At 49.4% G+C, this 22,022-nt stretch overlaps 1 protein-coding gene across 6 annotated transcripts in view; it reads left to right on the forward strand.

The window, feature by feature from the left end:
* Positions 1-22,022, forward strand: part of GRB10 (growth factor receptor bound protein 10) — a 175,309-nt gene that overhangs the window by 42,955 nt on the left and 110,332 nt on the right. For 5 of the 6 annotated variants that reach the window (XM_081800821.1, XM_081800818.1, XM_006736158.3 and 2 more), the window contains one exon: positions 15,833-15,922. In XM_081800821.1, the coding sequence (XP_081656947.1) occupies positions 15,872-15,922 (51 nt within the window). In that variant the 5' untranslated portion in view covers positions 15,833-15,871. Of the gene's footprint in view, positions 1-4,491; positions 4,872-15,832; positions 15,923-22,022 lie in introns of those variants that run through there. The other variant, XM_081800817.1, reaches the window with a different exon arrangement.

Here is a 22,022-nt window from a genome sequence, read left to right on the forward strand (position 1 = left end):
AAGCTCACGTGGATTGAAGGGCTCCATGTCAAGGCTCCATGCTTGCGGAAGCAGCTGTCCTTGGTCCTGGAGACGGGACAGGCGTCGGAGATGAGGGGGTGTTCCTGCAGCTCCTTCGTCCTCTTACGGCTTCGTATGCAAGGAACTTGACGTCTGTGGGTCTGGAGAGTGCGCAATGGATGTGGATGGTTCAGCGGGACGTTATTGCTTTCTTAGTTACTGCAGGTTTTAGAACCGGTGGGGAAAGTGTTGCTCTCAAAATGACAGATCCTGCGAATTGCAAACTGCAGAAGAAAAACTCTCGGTTATCTGTGGAGACCCTGGTAGTGTGGGACTAGTGTGGCCAGCATAGATACAAACCCATTTCTTTGTTAAACAGAACAGTTTTAAAATCCCATTTTACAGTTTAGACATTCAAGAATGTTGTCATGAAAATCCAAGTCTCACGTGAAAGAGGTTATTATGTGTGTTGGAGTTTGGAGATTTTTTAGCATCATCTAGGTTGTAGAGGACCGTTTTGACCTTTTTCAGGGGAGAAAGCAGGAGTTTCTAAAAAATACGTGTCACCTAGCCGATGACGAGGGACCCTGAACCTGCTCCAGGCCATGCAGCAGGGGGGGCGCAGGGCTTGGACATGGCTTGGGCTCTGCTCCACATATCTCCTGCTCTTCACGAGGACACGAGAAGCAGAGCCAAGGGCTGGTGCCTGTTTCTACCTTCCTTTCAAGTTCACAGAAGCAAGAAGGACCTCATAGTAAAATACGTGGGTTTTACAGGAAGCTGAATGGTTTTACTTTCCTCCAGAATTCCTGTGAGCCTTTAACCTGGCGACGCAGCTCTCTGGAGTGCACGAGGGATGAAGCACTGTGTTTGGTGGCCGCAGTTACCCTCCTTCAGTGTCCGAGGGAAGGCCATTGTTGTCTGCAGTTCCTTGGGCTGGGTCGTGGATTTCTCGTAGCCCGACCGTGTGCATGCCTCTCTTCTTTGGAACCCAGGTCGTCGGAATATGAGAAAAGACACTGCTTTGGGGTGCCTGGGTGGCTCAGTCGGTTGCGCTTCTGACTCTTGGTTTCGGCTCAGGTCACGATCTCAGGGTTGTGGGATCGAGCCCCGCGTGGGGCTCTGTGCTGGGCGTGGAGTCTGCTTGAGATTCTCTTTTTCCCCTCTGCCCCCTCACCCCCACTTCCTCTCTCTCTAAAAAAAGAAAAGACACGACTTCACTATGTAGCTTGTCGCCTCTGCAGAGGATCTGGCATCTTTCCCTCGGCGGTGAGTTATTCAAGTCCTACCAAGGACAGAATTTTGTCATTTTTCATCAGGAAAGACTGTTTTTCAGTTAAAGCTAATGTATTTAAAGTGAACATATTCGGGTTGTTTTGAAACATTATCAGAACCTCCTGTAGCTAAACTGTATCTAAGAGATCCAGATCTAGAGCCCGGGGGGCTCAGTCAGTGGCGCATCTGACTCTTGATCTCAGCTCAGGTCTTGATCTCGGGGTCGTGGGATCGAGCCCCGCGTCGGGCTCCATGCTGGATGTGGAGCGTAATAAAATAAATAAGTAAATAAATAAAAAATAAGAGATCCAGATCTGATGCTTGTGCAAACCTACTAACCGACCCAGCCCCGGCCTTGGTGGAGGGACATGTGGTGGCCCTGTGGATCATCTCCTCTTGCCAGCTCCCCGGTCTGATGATCACTGTTGGAGGTACCTGTGTATGTGTATATATATATATACACACACGTCTTCTCTGGTGGACGGATGCTGAGCCATTCCCTCCGGGAGGGTAGAACTTCGTGTGTGGGGGTAGGTTTCCCAGGCAACTTGTCCTGGGTCTGGCGGGTTGGCATGGGGGCGTGCACTCTGCGTGCTAATGCAGCTCAGAAATAGGTATTTGGTTTTAGGGTCTCCGGGGCAGAGCAGTGACTGAGAGCACATCCAGAGCATCTCTGGCCAAGACGGCCTCTCCACAGCAAGAGCTGAGGGCTTCATGGGTCAGGGCTTTTTGCGAGGTGTGAATGGGTGACACACTGAATGAACAGCCTTAGAAATAAGAGTAGTTAACTGTCCCCGGTAATCAAGGTGGTGGACGGCGAGGCAGCGGGTGTGAGTGGGGCTGCGCTGCAGAATTGCCCACTTGCCATAGCTGTGAAATTGAAGAACAGAGCCGACATTTATGCTGATTAGAGCTGTCAGAAACTTCTAAACCGGGACGCACGACTCACTTTCCCAGCCGTGTGAGGGATGGCGTTAGATCCCCGACCCTTCTCTGACACGCGCTGCAGGATTTGAGCTTTGCCACATAGAGCGAGCAGAAGCAAGGCTCGCTCTCCTGATCTGTAGTCCATACGCGTCTGGTGCCGTGAGAGCCCAAGAAACTGGTTTACTCTGCTGAATTCACCAACGATCCCGGGAAAGCTCTGGAAGGCAGTGCAGCCTTAATGCTTTCAAGATTTAAAACCCAGTGATCATATTCACTTGTTTTTTGGATACGTAATTCCTGCGCTTGGCATGAAACTTAACAGCTCCAGAGGACTTTCCATGAAAAATAAGTCTCTCCCCCCCAGGCCCCCCAAGTGTCCTGGTTGTCACTCACCAGTGGTTTGCAGTTAAGAAGGACTCTGCAGGGAAGCAGCCTCTGTGCAGTCTAGCTGGGTTTCTCCTGGGGGGCTCCTGGGGGTTGGGGACCCCACACCCCTTCTCCAAAGCCCCAGAGACTGGGGTTCTTGCACTCTAGCTGGGTTACTCCTGGGGGGCTCCTGGGGGGCACCTGGGGGCCGGGGACCCCACACCCCCTTCTCCAAAGCCCCAGAGACTGGGGTTCTTGCAGTCTAGCTGGGTTACTCCTGGGGGGCACCTGGGGGCCGGGGGCCCAGGGACCCCACACCCCCTTCTCCAAAGCCCCAGAGACCGGGGTTCTTGCAGCTCTAGCACTGGACTTGGGGGCTGATTGGGAAGGGAGGAAGCTGCAGGCCTTTTGCAAGAGTCCCGGACAGAATGAGATTAGGAGGATCTGATGCCGCCCACTCTCCATATTCATGTTTTCCCCAGAGGTCTCGGGCTGCAAATTCTCAAGCTTTCTTTAGCGGAACGTCCCCCGTCAGTGATGTGAGTTTCATTGTACGGACAGGCGCTGTACTTTGAGGTGCTGATCCGAAGGACTTGGGTTTGTTTGTGTATATTGTACAAAGTGCTTAAATCCAAGCATGGTTTTACAGACCTTCCTTAATGTTTCTGATAAAGTTTGAATCACTTTCCCAATGGTTAGAGAACCGGTTTTGCAGGCAGCAAAGACAAACTCGAGGGATTTCAGCGGTGTTAACGCCACTCGGTCGTCGGTGAAGGGCGGGCTGCTAGGGCAGTAGGTCAGGGACGTGGTGGGCCTTGTGGGTGGCATCATGGTCATCTTAACCTTTCTCTTTCTTTTTTTTTTTTTTTTAAGATTTTATTTATTTATTTGAGAGAGAGAGTGAGCGAACACAAGCGGGGGTAGGGGCAGAGGGAGAAGCAGACTCCCTGCTGAACAAGGAGCCCTATGTGGGGCTTGATCCCAGGACTCAGGGATCATGACCTGAGCCAAAGGTAGACGCTCAACTGACTGAGCCACCCAGGCGCCCCCATCTTAACCTTTTTCACTTAAGTGATTCAGTCTCTTCATTTTTGTTCTCCTTTTATGTTTGGATGTGCAAAGAGCTGTCCCTTAGAAGGCACCCACAGGTGTTCAGTAATTTGTAATAATTCATACATCTCAACCGTCAAGGTTTATCCTAAGTAATGACATCAGTAGTGAAAACAAAACGTTAATGAGTTAAAGGGTGTGTGTGTGTGTGTGTGTCAGGGAAAGTGAGTTTTTTTTTAAGAGGACCCTGATTTTAGGCCTGTGTGTAAATAATCCACATTCTAAATTTAACATTATAATGATTTTCCTTCTCTCCCGGTGTCCCCTGGTCACACAAGGTAGGATGCCCTTCTCTGCAAGAGCTTCCGATCCTTCCTTTTCTCCGACTCCTGGGCCGGCTACCCGTGTGGATTCCACGGGTGTTCCCTGTCTGCGGGGTCCTGCAAACCCCCGAGCGGCCCTGGCCAGGTCATCCTCATCTTAAAGCCCGTGTCCTCATCTGTGAAGTGGGGACGGTCCCCTCACGGGTTTCCGAATTGTCTGGGGCTCTGCGCCAGTGTGGGCTTCCTCTTGTCAGCTGCACGTGTTCAGCCATCATGGCGGCCTGGGAAGGCCATCCCTTCTGGGAAGGTGGGCATGGAATGGTGGGCTGCAGCATCCTCACGGACCGCCTTTGCCTCTGTTTTCATGACCCGAGGCCAGTGTGGTTTTGCCCTGGTAATGCGTTCGTGAGGGAGGTCGTGAGGCCCCTCTGCCCGTGTGTAGTCCCGGCTGTTCTCTGTGGGTACCCTCGCTCTTCTCTCGCTCTGTTGTTTCTTGACTTCCTCCAGTGCTGGGTACCTCGAGTCCGTTGGGTCGTTCCTTACTGGAGCCTTCGGGAACTGGGGTAGCAATCCTGTCCGGCGCTTAGCACATCACTGCACACGTGCGTATTAACCCCAGCCGAGGTGGAGGCCCGTCTCTCAGACCCCAGTGCCCACGGGCTGAGGCAGCTGGAAATTGAAGATCAGCGTCCAGCCTTGGCCTCTCCGACCTCGCGCAGACCAGATCCTGTTCCCCGGGGACCCCGCATCCGAGCTCAGGACTTGGGATTTGGATTTGGGCAGAGCAGAGCTCCAGGGCTGACCGCACACTTGGCCGGCATGGGTGACCCGAGCAAGCAGCTTCTGCTCAGCCTCCTGGCCTGTCTAGTGGGAATAATTACCGTGTCTCCACATGGATCGTTTGAGGACGCGATGCTCCACACAAGTAACGTAAGTGAGGAGCGTGGCCATCACCAAGTTTCATTTCAAAATTACGCTGGTTTTCTGTCAGCAGGCTGACCAAAGCACTTAGGTGTAAGGTACTGTGGATCCTTGAATAGAATATTCCAAACAGGCCTCTTACCAAAGACAGAGAGTGTAAGGTCAAAGGTCATTCTCCTACATAGGGTCAAATCCAGACCCTTGGACCTGAAACCCTGAAGTTTGAGGTGATGAGGTCATTCTCTGCTGCAGGTCAGTCTCTGCCGTTGAGCATAGCGCTTTGGTCTGCCTCCCCTCCTCCCCCCACTGCCGTGTTCTAGAAGGGATTCTGTCTGCATAGGAAAAAGTAAAAGATTTTTTAAAAGGCAGAAAACGTACCAGGTGCAGCTTCCCTGTGGGAATCTGGCCCTTAGGATTCAGGTGTGGCCTTTTGAGGAACTGATTACATTGTTTACTTCAGTTGTGGTAGGTTTCCCTCCCCAGCTTCCAGGATGTGACTCTTCAAAGCTTTATTGCAATTTTCTCTCGATTTTCCCCCCTCGCAAACATCATAAAAAAGGATTAATCATGTAAAGAAAAGAGACAAGAGCAGTGGTTCTCAACTTTGGGAACACGGGGAGCTTGAAACAATGCCCGCATCCCCAAGATTTTATTTTCGCCGATCTGGGGTGCAGCCCGGGCACCCGAGGTGCCCCGTGGTTGGTTCCAGGCCCCGGACACAAGGGCCCCACATTCCGGGCTGGAGCATGTGTGTGTGCACAGGTTTCCAGGTGGTGCTCATGCCGTCTGTCCGGGGACCCTAATTTGAAAACCACGGGACTGTGGGTTCTGGTTAAGAGCGTGGATTTTTGGACTGAGCTTCATCCCGTCCTCGGTCACCTCTGTCTCTTTCCCGTTACTGGCCCCAGGACCTTGACCACTGCACTTCATGTTACTCTTGTCAACAGTGGGGATGATCCTCGTGTGAGGGTGTGTGCATGCATGCATGTGTTTGCACACATACACACGCATCCCTACCTCGCGAATCATCTTTTTTTTTTTTTGTCTTGACAAATTGAAATAATCAATAGTAAGAACATCCAAGTCCATTGCTTTCTTTACATGTAGGGGCAAAGGTGGTAGGGTTGTGGGTTTCAGTCTATTTTATCTGCAGTGTTTTCTATCAGAAGGGTGTTTTTTTATTTTATTTATTTTTTTAAACGATTTTATTTATTTATTTTAGATAGAGGGGGCGTGAGCAGGGAGGAGGGGCAGAGGGAGAGGGAGAAGCAGGCTCCTCGCTGAACCAGGAGCCCAATGTGGGGCCTGATCCCAGGACCCCGGGATCACGACCTGAGCCGAAAGCAGACGCTTAACCAACTGAGCCACCCAGGTGTCCATATAAGGGTATTTTTTAAAGATTATTTTGATTTTGGTATTTATTTGTAATAAAAGTTCTAATTCTCTTGACGTCTCCAAATTTCTTTCTTTATTAAACGTCTATAAAATCACCGTATGATTAAAACATACGGTATTCCTTTGCTTTCCTTTTGTACGTGGAGTTCTTGTTTTCAATGTGAGTTTCTTGTCGAAGTGTAGCGTTCGTCCACTTACTGTAAGCCCCCTGCATGCAGATGCTGTGTTGTTTGGAGGGTGGAGGGTGAGCACTGTTGGCGCTTGCTAACCACACTGTGGGCCGTGTGCTCTGCTGTTCGCAGTTCACAAGCATCTTACGTGGCCCTACGCTTCACTGGCCCCGTTCCCGAGCTTGTCACCGCGCTTGACTTTTGTTCTGTTCTTGTGTCTCTACCCGCTCCATCTCTGTCCCTCCCTTCCTGGCTCTCTTTTTAAAGCATTTCTATTTCAGTGTGCTTTGAGTAATTTTTTTCTTAATATTGGAATAGTTTTGAATATTATTTTGAAAAGCACATCAGATAGTTGACATTTTTTGCTACACGTCGTCTGTTTTTGGAATAAATTGTTTCTTTTTTGAACGCTGTCTTCATCGCCTGGTTTCTATTTTCCCTTTGATGTTTGAAGTATTATGAGTTTCTTTTTATGCATTTATTATGATTTAGAATGCGAATATTCTGTTTTCAGCTCCACAAGTGACTATCTTAATATGTCATGAATGTGGGTCAGTTACATTGTTCCTGGTAAATAGCAGGGTCCCTGGCTTTTACGGAAGGGATAGCTTTCTTTGTAAAAAGTCCTACAGTGATATAAGACTTGCAGCTTCTCTTTTTGATTTTATTTTTAAATTAAGTGTTATTAGTTAGCCTGTCCACCAGCAATGAAGGTAGTTAGTCCCGTTAGCGTGCAGACCTTCTGGAGTCCCCACTGTGTGCCATCCTGGGTGCAGCAGGGCATATTCCAACTAACAAGTTCTTGAACAAGAAGGCATTTACCAACTACAAGTGTGATAGGATTGATGTCAGGTGCTGGCCATGACCCTGGAGCAGGGTGGCGGGGCGAATAGCCGTTCACTGCCTGTGCTGGGTGTCATCCGAATATCCCAAGAGGGGGCACTGAGGAGAAAGTCGGAAACGGACATGCCAGAGAGGACATAGTAAATTCTCTAAGGACACATACTAGATTTTCCCAGCGGTATAAATGCACAATTTGGATTTGTGGCTGAGTAGAAATGGGAAGAGTCCATCTTGCACGGTCAGTGACTTCAGGGATGCCGGAGATGGCGAGTTGTGTTTTTCTAAGAGTTGTGTTTTTCTTTTTCTTTTTTTTTTTTTTTAAATTTTATTTATTTATTTACTTGAGAGAGAGAGAGAGAGAGAAACAACATGAGAGGGGATAGGGTCAGAGGGAGAAGCAGGCTCTCCGCCGAGCTGGGAGCCCGATGTGGGACTCGATCCCAGGACTCCGGGATCGTGACCTGAGCCGAAGGCAGATGATTAACCGACTGAGCCACTCAGGTGCCCGAGTTGTGTTTTTCTAAGAGTAGGTCAGAGGAGGTGACGCACGTGGGAGCTCGGGTGTTAGCCAGGGAATGGCTGAAGTGGACTGCTGCCCTAAGCCAGGAAGTAAAGGGGTGTGGGTGGGGGGAGGTGGGGACAGAGTGGCTGATCCAGTGGGCAGCAGTCTCCATCCTGCATACCTGTGCAAGGAAAGCCCGTGAGCTTGCGGGCACAAAGTACAAACCCGAACCTGACCCTGTTTTCAGATCGTGGGTTGCATCCCATCGTCGAGCCAAGCATCAGGTTAGTAGGTCACGCACGGAGTGTTCAGTAGGGAAAACAGATCAGAGGAGGAAGCATCAGAGTGGATTGCATGGCACATTGCCAAGTGTGATATGTCGGGAGTGTCATGAGATGCGAGGGTCCTTCAGCGCACCTGTTGGCACCATAGTCGATTTTTCTAGCATATAGAGTCATCCTGATTGGTGGGGGGACGCTGGACAGTTGAAATCCGCCACAAGCATAATTTGTAGTTGGTTGTGATGTGAAAGGCATATGCGTGCCAGTCTTTAGAGTCTCAGGAACGCCCAAAAAGCATTATTTAATGCAACGTTTTAAAATGTTAAGATAGTTGTATCACTTTAATTTAGTAGAAATTTCCCTTAAAATGGAAAAACAAATAAACATGAGACAGAAAGAACAAAGGCATTGTTGAAGTTCAGCTGCTGGACCCAGAAGTGTAAATATTGACATTGTTGAGAAAAATGTTGATTCTAGAATCAGCAAACTTTTGGCTTTGCTGGAACTATTTTTCCGAACTATAGTCTAATAAGGAAGAAAGTTCAGGCTTCATGGTGAAGATTATTTAGATTTTTATCACAAGTTCAAAACTCCATTAAAAGGGACAGACTCCAGGGTCCCTGGGTGGCTCAGTTGGTTGAGCGTCTGACTCTTGCTTTCGGCTCAGGTCATGATGTCAGGGTTGTGAGATCGACCCCCTGCACTGGGCTCCATGCTCAGCAGGAAGTCTGTTTCCCTCTCTCTCTCTTTCTCTCCCTTCCTCTGTCCCTCTGCCCCTACCCCCCTCACTCGCTCTCTAAAAATGAATAAATAAAAGCTTTTTTAAAAGAAAGGATAGACTCCAATACATTATTTATAATGCATTCTGGCAATGGACAAAATTCATAGTCAAAAAGAAACCAACACAAGAAGATGACCTTATCCGTAAGCCCCTTTCCTCGAAGCAAGAAAAAAGACAACAGTCGTTGGTACAATTTCTTAGTCATTCTACAACTGTTCGTGAGAACGCCTTTTATTGCGGTAGATATAAAGCTGTAATATCTACCTGCCTGTCAGGCCCTTTGTCAGGCTATGGAGCACATCATTTTGATAAATCAGCTGATGATTTGAATATGGAACTCTCTGCAAAGTGGCACAGAATGTCATCACCCTTGGACTGTTGTAGGACATTTCGAAGTGCGGTTTTTTTGTTGAGGAGCAGGATGGAGGTTGAGTCTCCACAAGAGCACAGATCATGACTGTGGTCTTCGTCTTTGTCAGGTGTGGACGGCAGGGTGGATTTACGGAGGGCTTGCCGTGGGGTTTCCATCTCACCAGTCAGACATTTGGGTTACGCAGAGTCACACAACTGAGAGGGCATGGGTTCTCAAGAGAAACCAAAATGGGCAAGCCGTAAACAATTTCCAAGTGGTAGAACAAGTGTGAACAGGAAACTTGGTGGTATTTAAAAAAAAAAAAAAAGTTTGTATAAAAGTGAATTTGCAATCATTGCTTTATCCATCTTCAAGTTTTATCATCCTAAGAAATTCTGCTGAATCTCATGATTGTATTAAAAAATATTTAGCAGGGCTGGGGGTGTGCCTGGGTGGCTCCATCGGTTGAGTGTTTGACTCTTGATTTCGGCTCAGGTCATGATCTCTGCATCATGAGATCGAGCCCTGCATTGGGCTCCGTGCTCAGCGGGGAGTCTGCTTGAGATTCTCTCTCTCCCCCTTTGCCTCTCCTCCCACTCTCTCTCTCTAAATTAATAAATAAAATCTTTAAAGAAATTTAGCAGAAGTTGTTAATTTTATTAAAGGAAGCTCATTGAATAGCCATCTTTTCCAATATTTAAAAACTGGGGGTAAAATATATGAAACGTAAAATTTACTATTTTAGCCATTTGTAAGTGTGCAATTCAGTGGACTTAAGTACATTCACAATGTTGTGTAACCATCATGGTTATCTATTTCCAGAACTTTGTCCTCATCCCAAACAGAAACTCTGTATCCATTGAACAAACTTCCCTTCTCCTAGCCCCTGCAAACTTCTACCTCTTGTTTCTATACTAGGTGCCTCATATAAGTGAGGTCCTACAATATTTGTGCTTTGGCGACTGACTTACTTCACTTGGCGTAATGTCTTCAAGGTTCATCCATGTCGTAGCATGTATCAAAGTGTTCCTTTTCAAGGCTGAATAATATTCCATGGCATGGATATGCTACGTTTTGCTTATTCATTCATCTGTTGATGGACACTTGGGTTGTTCACACTCTTTGGCTATTGTACACAGTGCTGCTATGAACATGGGTGTACAAGGATTTGTTTGAGTCCTTGCTTCCACTTCTTTTGAGGTATATGCTTAGAAATAGGGTTTCTGGAACTTGTGTTAATTCTCTGTTTGGTTTTTTGAGGAGTTGTTACACTGTTTTCCACAGAGGATGCACCATTTTATATTCTCACCAGCAATGCAGAAGGGTTTCAGTTTTTCCAAATCCCCACCAACACCTGTGATTTTGTGTGACATCTCATGGTGGTTTGATTTGAGTTTCCCTAATGACTAGTCAGATGGAGCATCTTTCCATGTGTTTATTGGATATTTTTATGTTTTCCTTGGAGAAATGTCTAGTTAAAGTCCTCTGACCATTTTTGAAATTGGTGGTCTGTTTTCTTATTGTTGAGTTGTAGGTGTTCTTTATATATTCTGGATATTAATCCCTTACCCAATAAATGATTTGCAACTCTTTTGTCCTTCTCTGTGGGTTTTTTCACTCCCTCCATCGTGTCCTTCGCACAAACGTTTTTAATTTGGATGAAGTCCAGTTTGTCTTTTGTTGTCTGTGCCTTTGGTGTCTTATCCCAGAAGTCATTGTCAAATTCAACATCATGGAAACTTTTCCCTAGGTTTTCTTCTAAGAGTTTTATACTTTTATTCTTATATTTAGGTCTTAGATCCATTTGAATTAATGTTCATTGATAGTGTAAGTCAAAAGTCCAACCTCATCATTTTGCATGTGGGTATCTGATTTTCCCAGAACCATTTGTTGAAAAGACTGTCCTTTCCTCATCGAATGGTCCTGACACCTTTGTTGAAAATCAGCCAACCATTATATATGAGGGTTTATTTCTGCACTCTTTATTCGAGTCCATTAGTCTTTTATGGGTGTCCTTCTGCCATTTCACATTACCTTTATCACTGTAGCTTGGTAGTAGGTTTTGAAATCAGGAAATGTGAGTCCTCCAATTTTGTTCTTCTTTTTCAAGATTTTTTGTGTGTGTGTATGTGTGGCTATTTGGGGTCCTGTGAGAATATATATAAATTTTAGAAAGATTTTATCGATTTCTGCAACAATGCTGGAGGGAATCTGTGAGGGATTGTGTTGAATCTCTAGATTGCTTTGGGGATTATCATCATGTGAACAGTATTAAATGTTCCAAACCATGAACACAGGGTGCTTTTCTTATTTATATCTTCTTTATATTCTTACAGCAGTATTTGCAATTTTTAGTGTACGAGTCTTTTGCCTCCTTAGTTGAATATATTCCTAATTATGATTCTTGATGCTATTTTGAATGGCGTTTTCTTAATCCCCTTTTCAGATTTTTTTGTATAGAGTGTATACTGAGTATATAAAATCAGTATACAACTGATTTTAGTGTGTCGATGTTCCATCCTGCAACTTTAATGCATTTATTTGTTAGCTAGAGATTGAGGGCATGTCTTAGTAATCTTTAGCGTTTTCTGTAGATAAGATCATTTCATCTGTGAACAGAGATCGTATTAGTTGCTTTCTGATTTGGGTGCCTTTTATTTCTTTTTCTTGCTCTATTGCTCTAGCTAGAACTTCCAATGCAATGTTGAGTAGAAGATGCAAAAGCCAGCATCCTCACCTTGTTTTTGATCTTAGGTAAGAGCTTTCCATCTTTCACCATTAAATACGATGTTAGCTTTGGGTTTGAGACATTTTATTAAGAGACCAGAGTTACTCTGATCTTCTTAGTGTGTCTAACTATAGTTTTCCTATCCCAAAGGAACCTACTCAACAGGGGCTTATGGGCTATATATTTTTCTGGCTGAGAAGCAATCTCACTTGGTAAATACTTTCAAAGGTCATATTTAGGTAATAAAATTGGCATGTTTATGTGATATTTTTGGCACTCCAACACCCATTAAATTTGAAGCTTCAGGGGGAAGGTAACGTGTTTCCACGTGTTGAACACATCCCAGAGTTCTGGAGGCATATGAGGCCGGGCAAGCAGCAGGTGAGGAGTGAGCTGGAAGGAGTGTGGGAAACAGTGGCAGAAGGAGGTGTGGGGCAATGGTTTAGTATGGGTGCAGAGAGGGTCCTTGAGCGGCCAGGAAGGCCCATTCTCTGCGGCAGGAAGAGGGAGCCAGGAGGCTGTGAACCCCTCCCCCAGGCCTTCAGATGTGGGTGGAGGGGAGAAAAACAGCGTCCCAGGAAAGTGAGGCTGCAGGCTGAAGAGGTGGAAGATGTGTTTGCAGGAGGGCCCGGGGCTGGGAGGCTGTCCACGCAGACTCATCAGACCCACGCGGGCTTTGGGGAGGCCCACAGGAGACAGCACAGCGTGGTCCTGGGAGCTGGCCGTGGTTGGTTGGGGTGTATACGTCAGAGTTCTCCAGAGAAACCGAAACATGTGTGTGTCTGTACAGAGATTTATCTTAAGGAATTGGCTCATGTGACTGTAGGGGCTGACAAGTCTGAAGTCCATGGGGCAGGCTGGCAGTCCGGGAACTCAGGCAGGAGTTTGCTACAGTCTTGAGGCCAAATCCCTTCTCGGGGAAACCTCAGTCTTTGCTCTTATGCCTTCCACACATTGCACGAGGCCCACGCCCATTATGGAGGGTGATCACCTTTACTCAAGTCCAGTGATTGCAGATGTTACCCATGCCTACAGAGTACTTTTATCTATCTGTCTATCTGTCTATGATTTATTTATTTAAGAGGGAGAGCGAGAGTGCACGTGCATGCGTAGTGGGGAGGGGCAGAGGGCGAGAGAGTCTCGAGCAGACTCCGTGCTCAACATGGAGCCCGACGCAGGGTTCGATCTCACCACCCTAAGATCGGGACCTGAGCCGAAACCAAGAGTCGGACGCTTAACCAACTGAGCCACACAGGTGCCCCCACGGAGTGCTTTTAGAACAGCCTCTAGGTTGGTGCTGGACACATGAGACTCGCCACCATGGGGGCCAGGTTTGCAGGGCTGGGGGCTGCTGGCCTGGCCGGAGCCTGGAGGGAGGTGACACGCCACAGCTGTGCCCATGCGGGGAGTGGGGTGCTCCCGCCATCTTGTTAGCCCAGAAGCCTCTTAGGGATTGTTCTTTGGTTTCTGCCCAGTTGGCTTAAAGGATCCCACACACTCGCAGGAAACATAGGGGGTTGGTAGTAAACGTTACAGGTTTAGGGCACTTCTGTTCCTTTTAGCTGAAATGACAATTTAGTAGTGTTTTTATATCTTGGGTCTGATTTAGTTTTCGAGGCCCACCAGAACAGAATAGTACCGACTGGGTGGCTCAAACAACAGAGATTTATTTTCTCATGGCTCTGGAGGCCAGAGTCTGAGCTCGAGCTGTGGGCAGGGCTGTTCCTTCCGAGGCGTCTCTTCATGGGGTGTGGATGCCTGTCTCCTCCCCGTGTCTTCTTCCCACAGTCTGTGTCCCGATCTCCTCTTACAGCAGATCAGGGCCCACGCTAATGCCTCATGGGAACCTTATCACCTCTTTCAAGACCCCCCACCTCCAAATTCAGCCACATTGTGCGTCCTGGGTGTTAGGGCTTCAACTTCTGAATTTTGAGGAGGACCCCGTTCAGCCCATAACTGGGCCTTACCTTGATTTCTTTGCTACTTCAGTCGATAGAATGAATATCCTGACTTTTATGCACCCATCTGATTTTAGGTTTCCCCTGGGAAGCTTCTGTGAGTCTTTGATTTCTGAATTCTTAAAACCTCAGACTGTGTCTGGAGGGAGCTCCTCTGCCACAGGTGCGTGGGAGGTGAGGCATGGGGCTCCGCGGGGGACAGTGTAGGAGAGGTGGGTGGTCCTGCTGGCAGCCTCCGGACATGGTGGGGCGGCTGTCCTGGAGTCATTTTGTTTTCTTCCCGCTCTAACCGGGTGGCACGGATGACCCGCAGAGTCCCCTTCGTGAAACCTGCCCTGTTTGGATCCAGATGCCAAGAGCCTGGTGAAGCGGGGGCCTGACAGGCAGGCAGCGTCCACACTGGGCGTGGGTGCTGGGGCACAGGGAATGCACAGTTTACGTGGGGGGAGCGAGACCGGGAAGGTGCATTTACAGTTCTGTGTGGCAGATGGAAAAACGGATGTAAGCCCAGCGTGGGGCCCAGGAGGAGCCCAGAAGGGACCCTGACGGAGCCATCTCGGAGCAGTGGTGATTGGTGAGAGGCAGTCTGAGAGGACTTCCTGGAGGAGGTGATCCCTGAGCTCAGTCCTACAGGGTATAGTAAGTTAGCTGGTGGCTCAAGAAAGCCTCCCGTGGCCCAGAATTAGCAATCATTCAGGGTGTCTGGGCCACCAAGGGTCCAGGGTGTGCACCTCTGGGATTGATTATGATGGGGAGCATTCATATGCTGCCATTCCTGAACACGTTTTCGTGTCTGATGATTTCTGAAGGAGAAGACATACTGCCTCTGTTCCTGGAATCCACGCCCTGCTCTCTGATTACTCCTGAGATTTAGAAAGAAAGATGTATCTCAGAGAAGCTCGCTTCGTGGAAGTTTGGCAGAGCATTTTTTGTGTTCAAAGGCAAAGGGATGACCCATCCCCAGTCCAGGCCAAGCCGCTGGTTGCCCCTCACCCCAGCCTCAGAAGGGAGGGGCCTTTGTCAGACTCAGCTGGGAAACTCGGCTGCTCTGTATGCTGCAGGCCCGTGGTTTGTGCCACAGTAGATTAAAAAAGAAAAAGATGGACGCCTGGGTGGCTCAGTTGGTGAAGCGTCTGCCTTCGGCTCGGGTCATGATCTCGCGGTCCTGGGATCGAGCCCCGCATCGGGCTCCCTGCTCCGCGGGAAGCCTGCTTCTCCCTCTGCTTCTGCCTGATGCTCTGCCTACTTTTGCTCTCTCTCTCTCTCTGTCAAATAAATAAAATCTTGAAAAAAAAAAAAAAAGAAAAAGACAGGATCTCTGTTTCGCGCATATTAGGAGCTCACTGTAAGAGACAGTGTGCTGTTTAGTGAAGCTGCTGGTATTCGCAGCTTACTTAGAGGTCCGGAAAGTTTCCTGTATGTTCAGAAGTCCGTTTCTGTGAATGTTATTCTCAGAGGCTGTGGTCACAGAACCGTGGCCTGCAGGAAGAGTGTGGAGCTGCCTGGGGGCCCTTAGATGCTCCTGATGGTGGTCGATCTTGCCTGTGGCCAGGACACCCAGCATGCACACAGACACCTTGGTGCCTCATTGGAATTGGGCTAAATCCATAATTGCCAAAGTAAGATAAAGTCTTCAGGGATTCAGGATTTGTAACGAGGAAAGAGCCCAGGGGTCCCTGGGAGCTCCTGGGAAGGCGTGCGGTCAAAACCATGGGCCAGCACCCCCTTCACCCCACAGGCCCTGGGACCACGTGGATGGCTCCCCACGGCTCTGTAGCTGGCACCAGGCTCCTTCTGTTAGAAGGTAAGTGGATACCCCCATTAGTAGACATCCCAGCCGAGCACCTGACCACCCGAGGGGCGTCTAAGGGCTACCCCCTCGGCCGCACTGCTCTCGAACAAGTTGTGAGGAGTTCATTTTTTCTCCGGTCCAGCTTCTCACGGTCTGTCTTTGTTGTAGGCGCTGCAGATCCGTCAATGTAACTGGAAGAAGGAGCCAATGGCTTTAGCTGGCTGCCCAGATTCCTTCTTGCACCTTCCGTACTACCAGGTATGAGGGAGCGTGGACGGCTGCTGCCCGCACGTGGTGGTGGCCCAGGTCACGGCACAAATGTAGTTAGTGACCATGACCCACTCCGTCCCTGGCAGTGTTTGCGCGAGGGCCTCTGGCATGTCCCACGGAGGATCACGCGTGGCTCCCACAGTTGTCCTCGCTTTGTGCTGGGAGACCTTATCACGTGTTCTCTGTGTTCGTGGCATCCTCTCTTCGAGAAGATTGTCCTTGTGGTGCGGCGTTTTCTCTGACGCGCGGGAGGGGGTGTTTGGAAGGCTCAGGCGCCGTGGGGTCGTCTGCTGGGCCCCAGAGCTCCGGGTGGCGAGTGGCCGTGGCGGCCTCGGGGATGTTCACGCGGAGACACAGCATCCGGGGCTAGAAGTGGGGAGAGGGAGGTCTCTGAGCCCAGGCGCATGCAGCCTGCCTTTTGGAGATGGAGTCCTCCCCGAAAGACTGGCTCTTTTTCCCCTCCACCCACTAGCGTCAGGTGGGGTTTGGTGAAGGACACGTTCAGACCCGTCCATCCAGGTTCTCGAGCTCCTCTCTGCGGGCCTCTCGGGTGGGTTTGCCCTGTACGCTTCCTTCATCTTCTGAACCATGTTTGTGTTTGAACTTTTACTTGACAGTGTGGAGGGATGCTTCTGAAGGAATGCACAAGCAAGGCTTGGTCCTTTTTTTTTTTAAGACTTTGAGAGAGAGAGAGCACAGCAGGGGAGGGGTGGAGGGACAAGCAGGGGGGCTCCATCCCAGGACCCCGGGATCATGACCTGAGCTGAAGGCAGAGGCTTAACCGACGGAGCCCCCAGGCGCCCCAAGCTTGTCCATCTTTATCAGTCTCTCAACACTTCAAGTCCTGGTACCATCTCTCATTCAGCCTCCGTCTCTCCCCAGCAGGGCTCCCAAGGTTTGGAGGTCCTTCCGTACGCTCTACCCTTGCTCTGATACTGTTTTTCCCTCCCTTTATCTGTAAAGCCTCTCTGGCAATAGTGATGAGAATTTGCTTATGCACCACGGCTGCGGAGAGATTTTCCTTTTTAATTTTTTTTGGTGTCGAAGTGACGTGAACATTTGAGAGAGGCTGAAGGTTAGGAATACTGTTTGTTGTAGCTGCTGAATTTGAGACGAGACTGAAGCCGGTCACAAGCCAGAAAAGAGAGCCAGCACCCTAGCCGAACTGCGGAGCATGCTGGGGACAAGTGGGTCTTTTCAGTGGGTGGGCTCTGTGTGAGGCCCTCGGCCTTCTGCAAGGTTCATTTCTTGTTCTTAAAGGGCCTCACCCTGTTGATTAAGCTCTGTGCTGCATTCATGGCTCGTTCTCCTGTGGTCACTTAGCTTTGGCCAGTTGTCTGCCAGACTGTGCCCATCATCTGTCTTGCTGCCCTTCACTTCACACCATCACTCCCAAATGGAGGGGATGGATCAGTGCACCATACAGGAAGCTGTCTCCGCAGACTCCCCCGGGGACAGTTTGAAGGTTCCCTGCGCTGAAAGTTGGTGGAGAATGGTCCTCTCCAGCTGGTTACAGAGCGGACCTTGAGGGCCAGACCTGATGGAGGGAAGGGTGAGGGCACCAAGTCCCTCTTGCCATCCCCCCCACCCCTGTCTTCAGTTTCCCACCGGGCCATACAGAGATGGCAGAAGCACCAGGTAGAGGTCACGCCTCACTCCCCAGACGGACGCGCTGGCTGTTTGTCTTTGCTGACTCAGCTGTCCGAGCCAGTTGTCCGGCATGGTAGGCAGCCCCCGCAAGCCTCTGTCACCCCTGGAGGAAATGCTCAGTCATGCTGTTTGGTGGCTTTTGATGGGACGGTCTTCCTGCCATAAAAATCCAGCAGCCAGACTTGGCAGCTCACATCCGCTGTTCCTGGAAAATCAGATGACAGTTCCAGAATTTCTCAGAAAATGGGATGATTTACAGTGAGTTCCAGCCTTGAGCAATCCGCAATTATAGCAATTAGAGAAATCTCCCAAGTTTTTATAGAGAAGAATTTCTTAAGATCGTCAACGTACGAACGGTTTTCTAATTCTAGCTGTTCACTCCGAGCTGGGGCGTGGATTAGTTACCGGGTTCGGTCAATGAGTTGCTGAGATGTAGAGCTGTTTATAGACACAGAAGCACCCCAATTAGCATGCGCGTTAAATTATCCTGCTTTCCGCTCTAGGGACCGGGCCAGCGGATGGGCGTGACGGGGCCCCAGGGCTGGTGGGATAGGGGCAAACAGCTTCACTTTTAAGATGTAGGTTTCTCCTTTAAAATATGATATTGTTATAGTTCTGTGGCCTTGTGTGTGGGGGGGAATCTTGTAATATTCTTGTGCCTCAGTTTCCCTGCTGGTAAGAGAGGGTTAGTGGTGTCCAGGTTGTGTGGGGATCGGAGCAAAAACACAGAAATCGCCTGGCATGGGGGTGGCCGCATCTTGGACACCCAGCCCAGGGTACTGACGTTTCATTCCTTGGTCATCAACTGTGCCCGACACAGTGTCAGAGCTAGGAAGACAGCTTTGTATGAGGCAGGCAGATTCCCGGGGCTCATGGGTCCTAGTGGGGGAGGTGGACATGGGACAGCAGGCAAATAAGATGATTGTGAGTGAGAATACGAGGCGAACAAAACAGGCCAGTGGGAGAGAGGTCAGGGAGGCCTCCCTGGAGGAAGTGCCCAGAGCCGGGGTGGAGCCCAGGCTGGACTGGGCAGGGCGCTCTCCACAGATGACAGAGGAGGAAAAGCCTAGCCTGGGGAGGCCGGGGTGGAGGTGAGACTTTGGTCAAGTAGGAATGGGGGATGCAGCCCATCGTCTGTGATTTTAAAACCCCAAAAGCTCCAGACTGAGAGGTATTCTCATTTCTCATGTCACAGCCGACCCCGACTTGACTCGTCCAGAGCTGTGCCCTTTAGGGGCATAATGGCTCCATTACCAGGCCTCCCTGGCCCCTGCATTCTCTCTCTCAAATCTGAAAAGTCCTGAATTCCCACCTCCATCTAGGCTGCAGGGTTTCAAGGAAGGGATTACGCACCTGTTATGAGGTACATTTTATTTATTGACTATAAATGAAAGCAACACTGTCCTTAAGAAAAAAGCAAAAAAAATAGGAAGCGTGATAGGTTCAGGTAAAACCTGTGAACAGAACGTTGAACGGTGCTTTGGCAGCGAAATGCTCGAAGGTAAACATGATGGAAGTTATCAAGCTCACCATTGAATTTCCAGGTATTTATTCTGAGTATCGAGCTTTACTTTTACAATTTTTATTCGTGATTTCTGAGTCAAAGACACGTATGTTTATGGGATGCCTGGGTGGCTCAGTCGGTTGGGCATCTGCCTTCGGCTCAAGTCATGATCCCAGGGTCCTGGGATCGCGTCCCGTGTCGGGCTCCCTGCTCAGCGGGTAGCCTGCTTCCCCTTGCCCACCTGCAGCTCCCTCTGCTTGTGTGCTCTCCTGCTCTCTTTCGTTCAAATAAATAAATACAGTCTTTAAAAACAAAACAGAACAAAAAAACCATGTAGGCTTGTCTTCGAAGTCAGCATCTGAGAGAGTGTCCCTGTGACCCCCGTGCTTAGGTGGAGGTCGGAGCAGCCTCCTGCTCGCTTCCCCTTACCTGCCACCGTCCGTCTGTAGAGCAAATTCCTACGGTCTGGCCCAGGCCCCTGTTGCTGCGTGTTGCTCCTTTGGCTCCATTTCAGTCCCGGAGCCGGAGCCTTTGGGCAGAGCTCAGGCTCTGGCAGGCGACAGCCGTGGGCCCGTCCGGCCCCCTGCCTGCTTTTCTAAATGAAGGTTTACGGGACCAGGGCCATGCTCATTTGTTGACATCTCCGCAGTGGCTGATTTTGGGCTCAGCAGCCGAGTGGAGTGCCGTCTGGCCCTTTGCAGAAGAAGTTTGTCAACTGCTGTTTTAGGACGCTGACTTCTCCAGTGAGTGCTGTGGGCCTCCTCGTGTCTGCTGGCTCGTCTACTCGTGGTCGGGGCCGCGGCGACAAGATCAGAGCCCGAGCATGGGACCTCGCCTGACGAGCACGTACGGCTGGGGATGTTCTGCAGGGTCTGCGGGTGTCTGTGGACAACAGCTGGGGCCTGCATCTTCTGGCAGTGTTTGGAGCACCTGGGGGATGACACCATTCCTGTTGTCTTGACTTGGGATCGGTCCCCAGAAATGAATTCCGTTCCCAAAGCCTATCTTTATCTTCAGCCAGACAGGGATCCTGTAGCTTCTTCGTTTTTATTCTTATGCATCCGTATCTTGGCAAAAGGACATTTGTATCGGACTCCATTTTCTTCTAGAAATTTGTAGCTGGTGACTTCGGCTCCTCATGGCTCTCACAGGCGAGCTGGAAGGATGCAAGGATGCAGAGATCATTTGTCCCATCCCTTGTATTTATTTCATGAGAGCGTCCCAGCTGATAGGATGTCTCCCTAGAAGTGGTTTTGCAAATCATTTCAAGTTTCAGTTCTGAATTTCGTAACAACCGCTCTTTTACAGACGTGTTTTGTGAAGTAGAGGAGGGAATTTGTACATGTGTAATGTACCATACGCTAAATAAATTCCGTGTCCACTTCTTCTCTTTGCGACATCACTGTGAGAATTAGACGTCACTTAGAGTCCTCGGCACCGTGCTCGGCGCATCGAAGGCCCGCAGGAAATGAGCCATCGCTTTGATGTGATGATGTGAGCTGCTGTCTGATTTCTTAAAGAGTGTGGATCTCATCTCCAGAAGTCGAATTATTAGGTGGTTTTGGGATACCTAGGTAAATTTGAGACCGCAGTCTTCCCAAGTCTTTGAAATCACTGCAGGATCGTCACATAAAAATAGACGGCATTTGGTTTGGAGAACCATTTTCTCTCTGATCCGGTTCCATTTACTGGAACCCGATGTAGTGAATGACCTGTTAGTAAGCAGCGTGTGTGTTTATACTTTCTGTAACTGCGGAAGCCACTGAAAACTCTTTTTTTTTTTTTTAACGGTTGGGAGTAGCGTGGCTCCTTCACTCATGTACTTACCGTGTTAGGAATGACAGGCAGACCGCGGCTGGATGTCGGGACACAGATGCCAACCCTGGGTGGGTCCATGTCAGCGGTGTGCCTTGTGGGGACCAGCGGGGACTCTGTGTCATCCCTTGACATGTCATGTGGGTATTCAGCCCAGAGCTCACAGTTCCGTGGATGGCGGTGTGTGCGGGTTATGGGGAGAACACTGAGCACTCTGTCCTCCCGTCTTGGATCCTCCCATTTAACCTCCCGCCAGCCCTGGGAGTTGGGACCCCCATGCTGTCCCCTTTCCAGATGACACTAATGTCAGGGCAGAGAGGCCATTGCCCCCTACTGATTAACAGCCCTGTTTTTCCTAATGTTTGTGGCCCTGGGCGGTGTGGTCATGTCCCTGAGGCCGAGGCGGAAGGGTATTGTCAGGGAGACCTGGGTTCAGTTCTCCTCAGCGCTCCTGTGATGCACCATTTCGTTGGTATCCTCTGATCCTGCGTTTATTTCTCTGATCCTAAAACACCATGAGATAAAGGGTCACTTTAATGACAACTTTGCAGTTAAAGAGAAATCCCCAGCCCTCGTCCTTAAGTGTGGGTCAGAGGATGTTTGTATTTCAAAATGTCCAAAAGTGGGGCGCCTGGGTGGCTCAGTCGTTGGGCGTCTGCCTTCAGCTCAGGTCATGATCCCAGGGTCCTGGGATCGAGCCCCACATCGGGCTCCCTGCTCGGCGGGAGGCCTGCTTCTCCGTCTCCCACTCCCCCTGCTTGTGTTCCCTCTCTCACTGTCTCTCTATCAAATAAATAAAACCTTTAGAAAAAAAAAAAAACAACAACAAAATGTCCAAAAGTAGGCAGTCTCTGAAAACCAATGAAATACTATAAGTAAGTAAATAAATACAAATTAAAAATATTCTAGCATATATTCAGTTTTTTTTTTTTTTAAGATTTTATTTATTCGACAGAGAGAGACACAGCGAGAGAGGGAACACAAGCAGGGGGAGTGGGAGAGGGAGAAGCGGGCTTCCCGCTGAGCAGGGAGCCCGATGCGGGGCTTGATCCCAGGACTCTGGGATCGTGACCTGAGCCGAAGGCAGATGCTTAACCGACTAAGCCACCCAGGTGCCCC

Source organism: Leptonychotes weddellii, chromosome 12 (genome assembly GCF_054177405.1).
Source record: "Leptonychotes weddellii isolate Sample4059 chromosome 12, ASM5417740v2, whole genome shotgun sequence".
In the NCBI taxonomy this organism is placed as follows: Eukaryota; Metazoa; Chordata; class Mammalia; order Carnivora; family Phocidae; genus Leptonychotes; species Leptonychotes weddellii.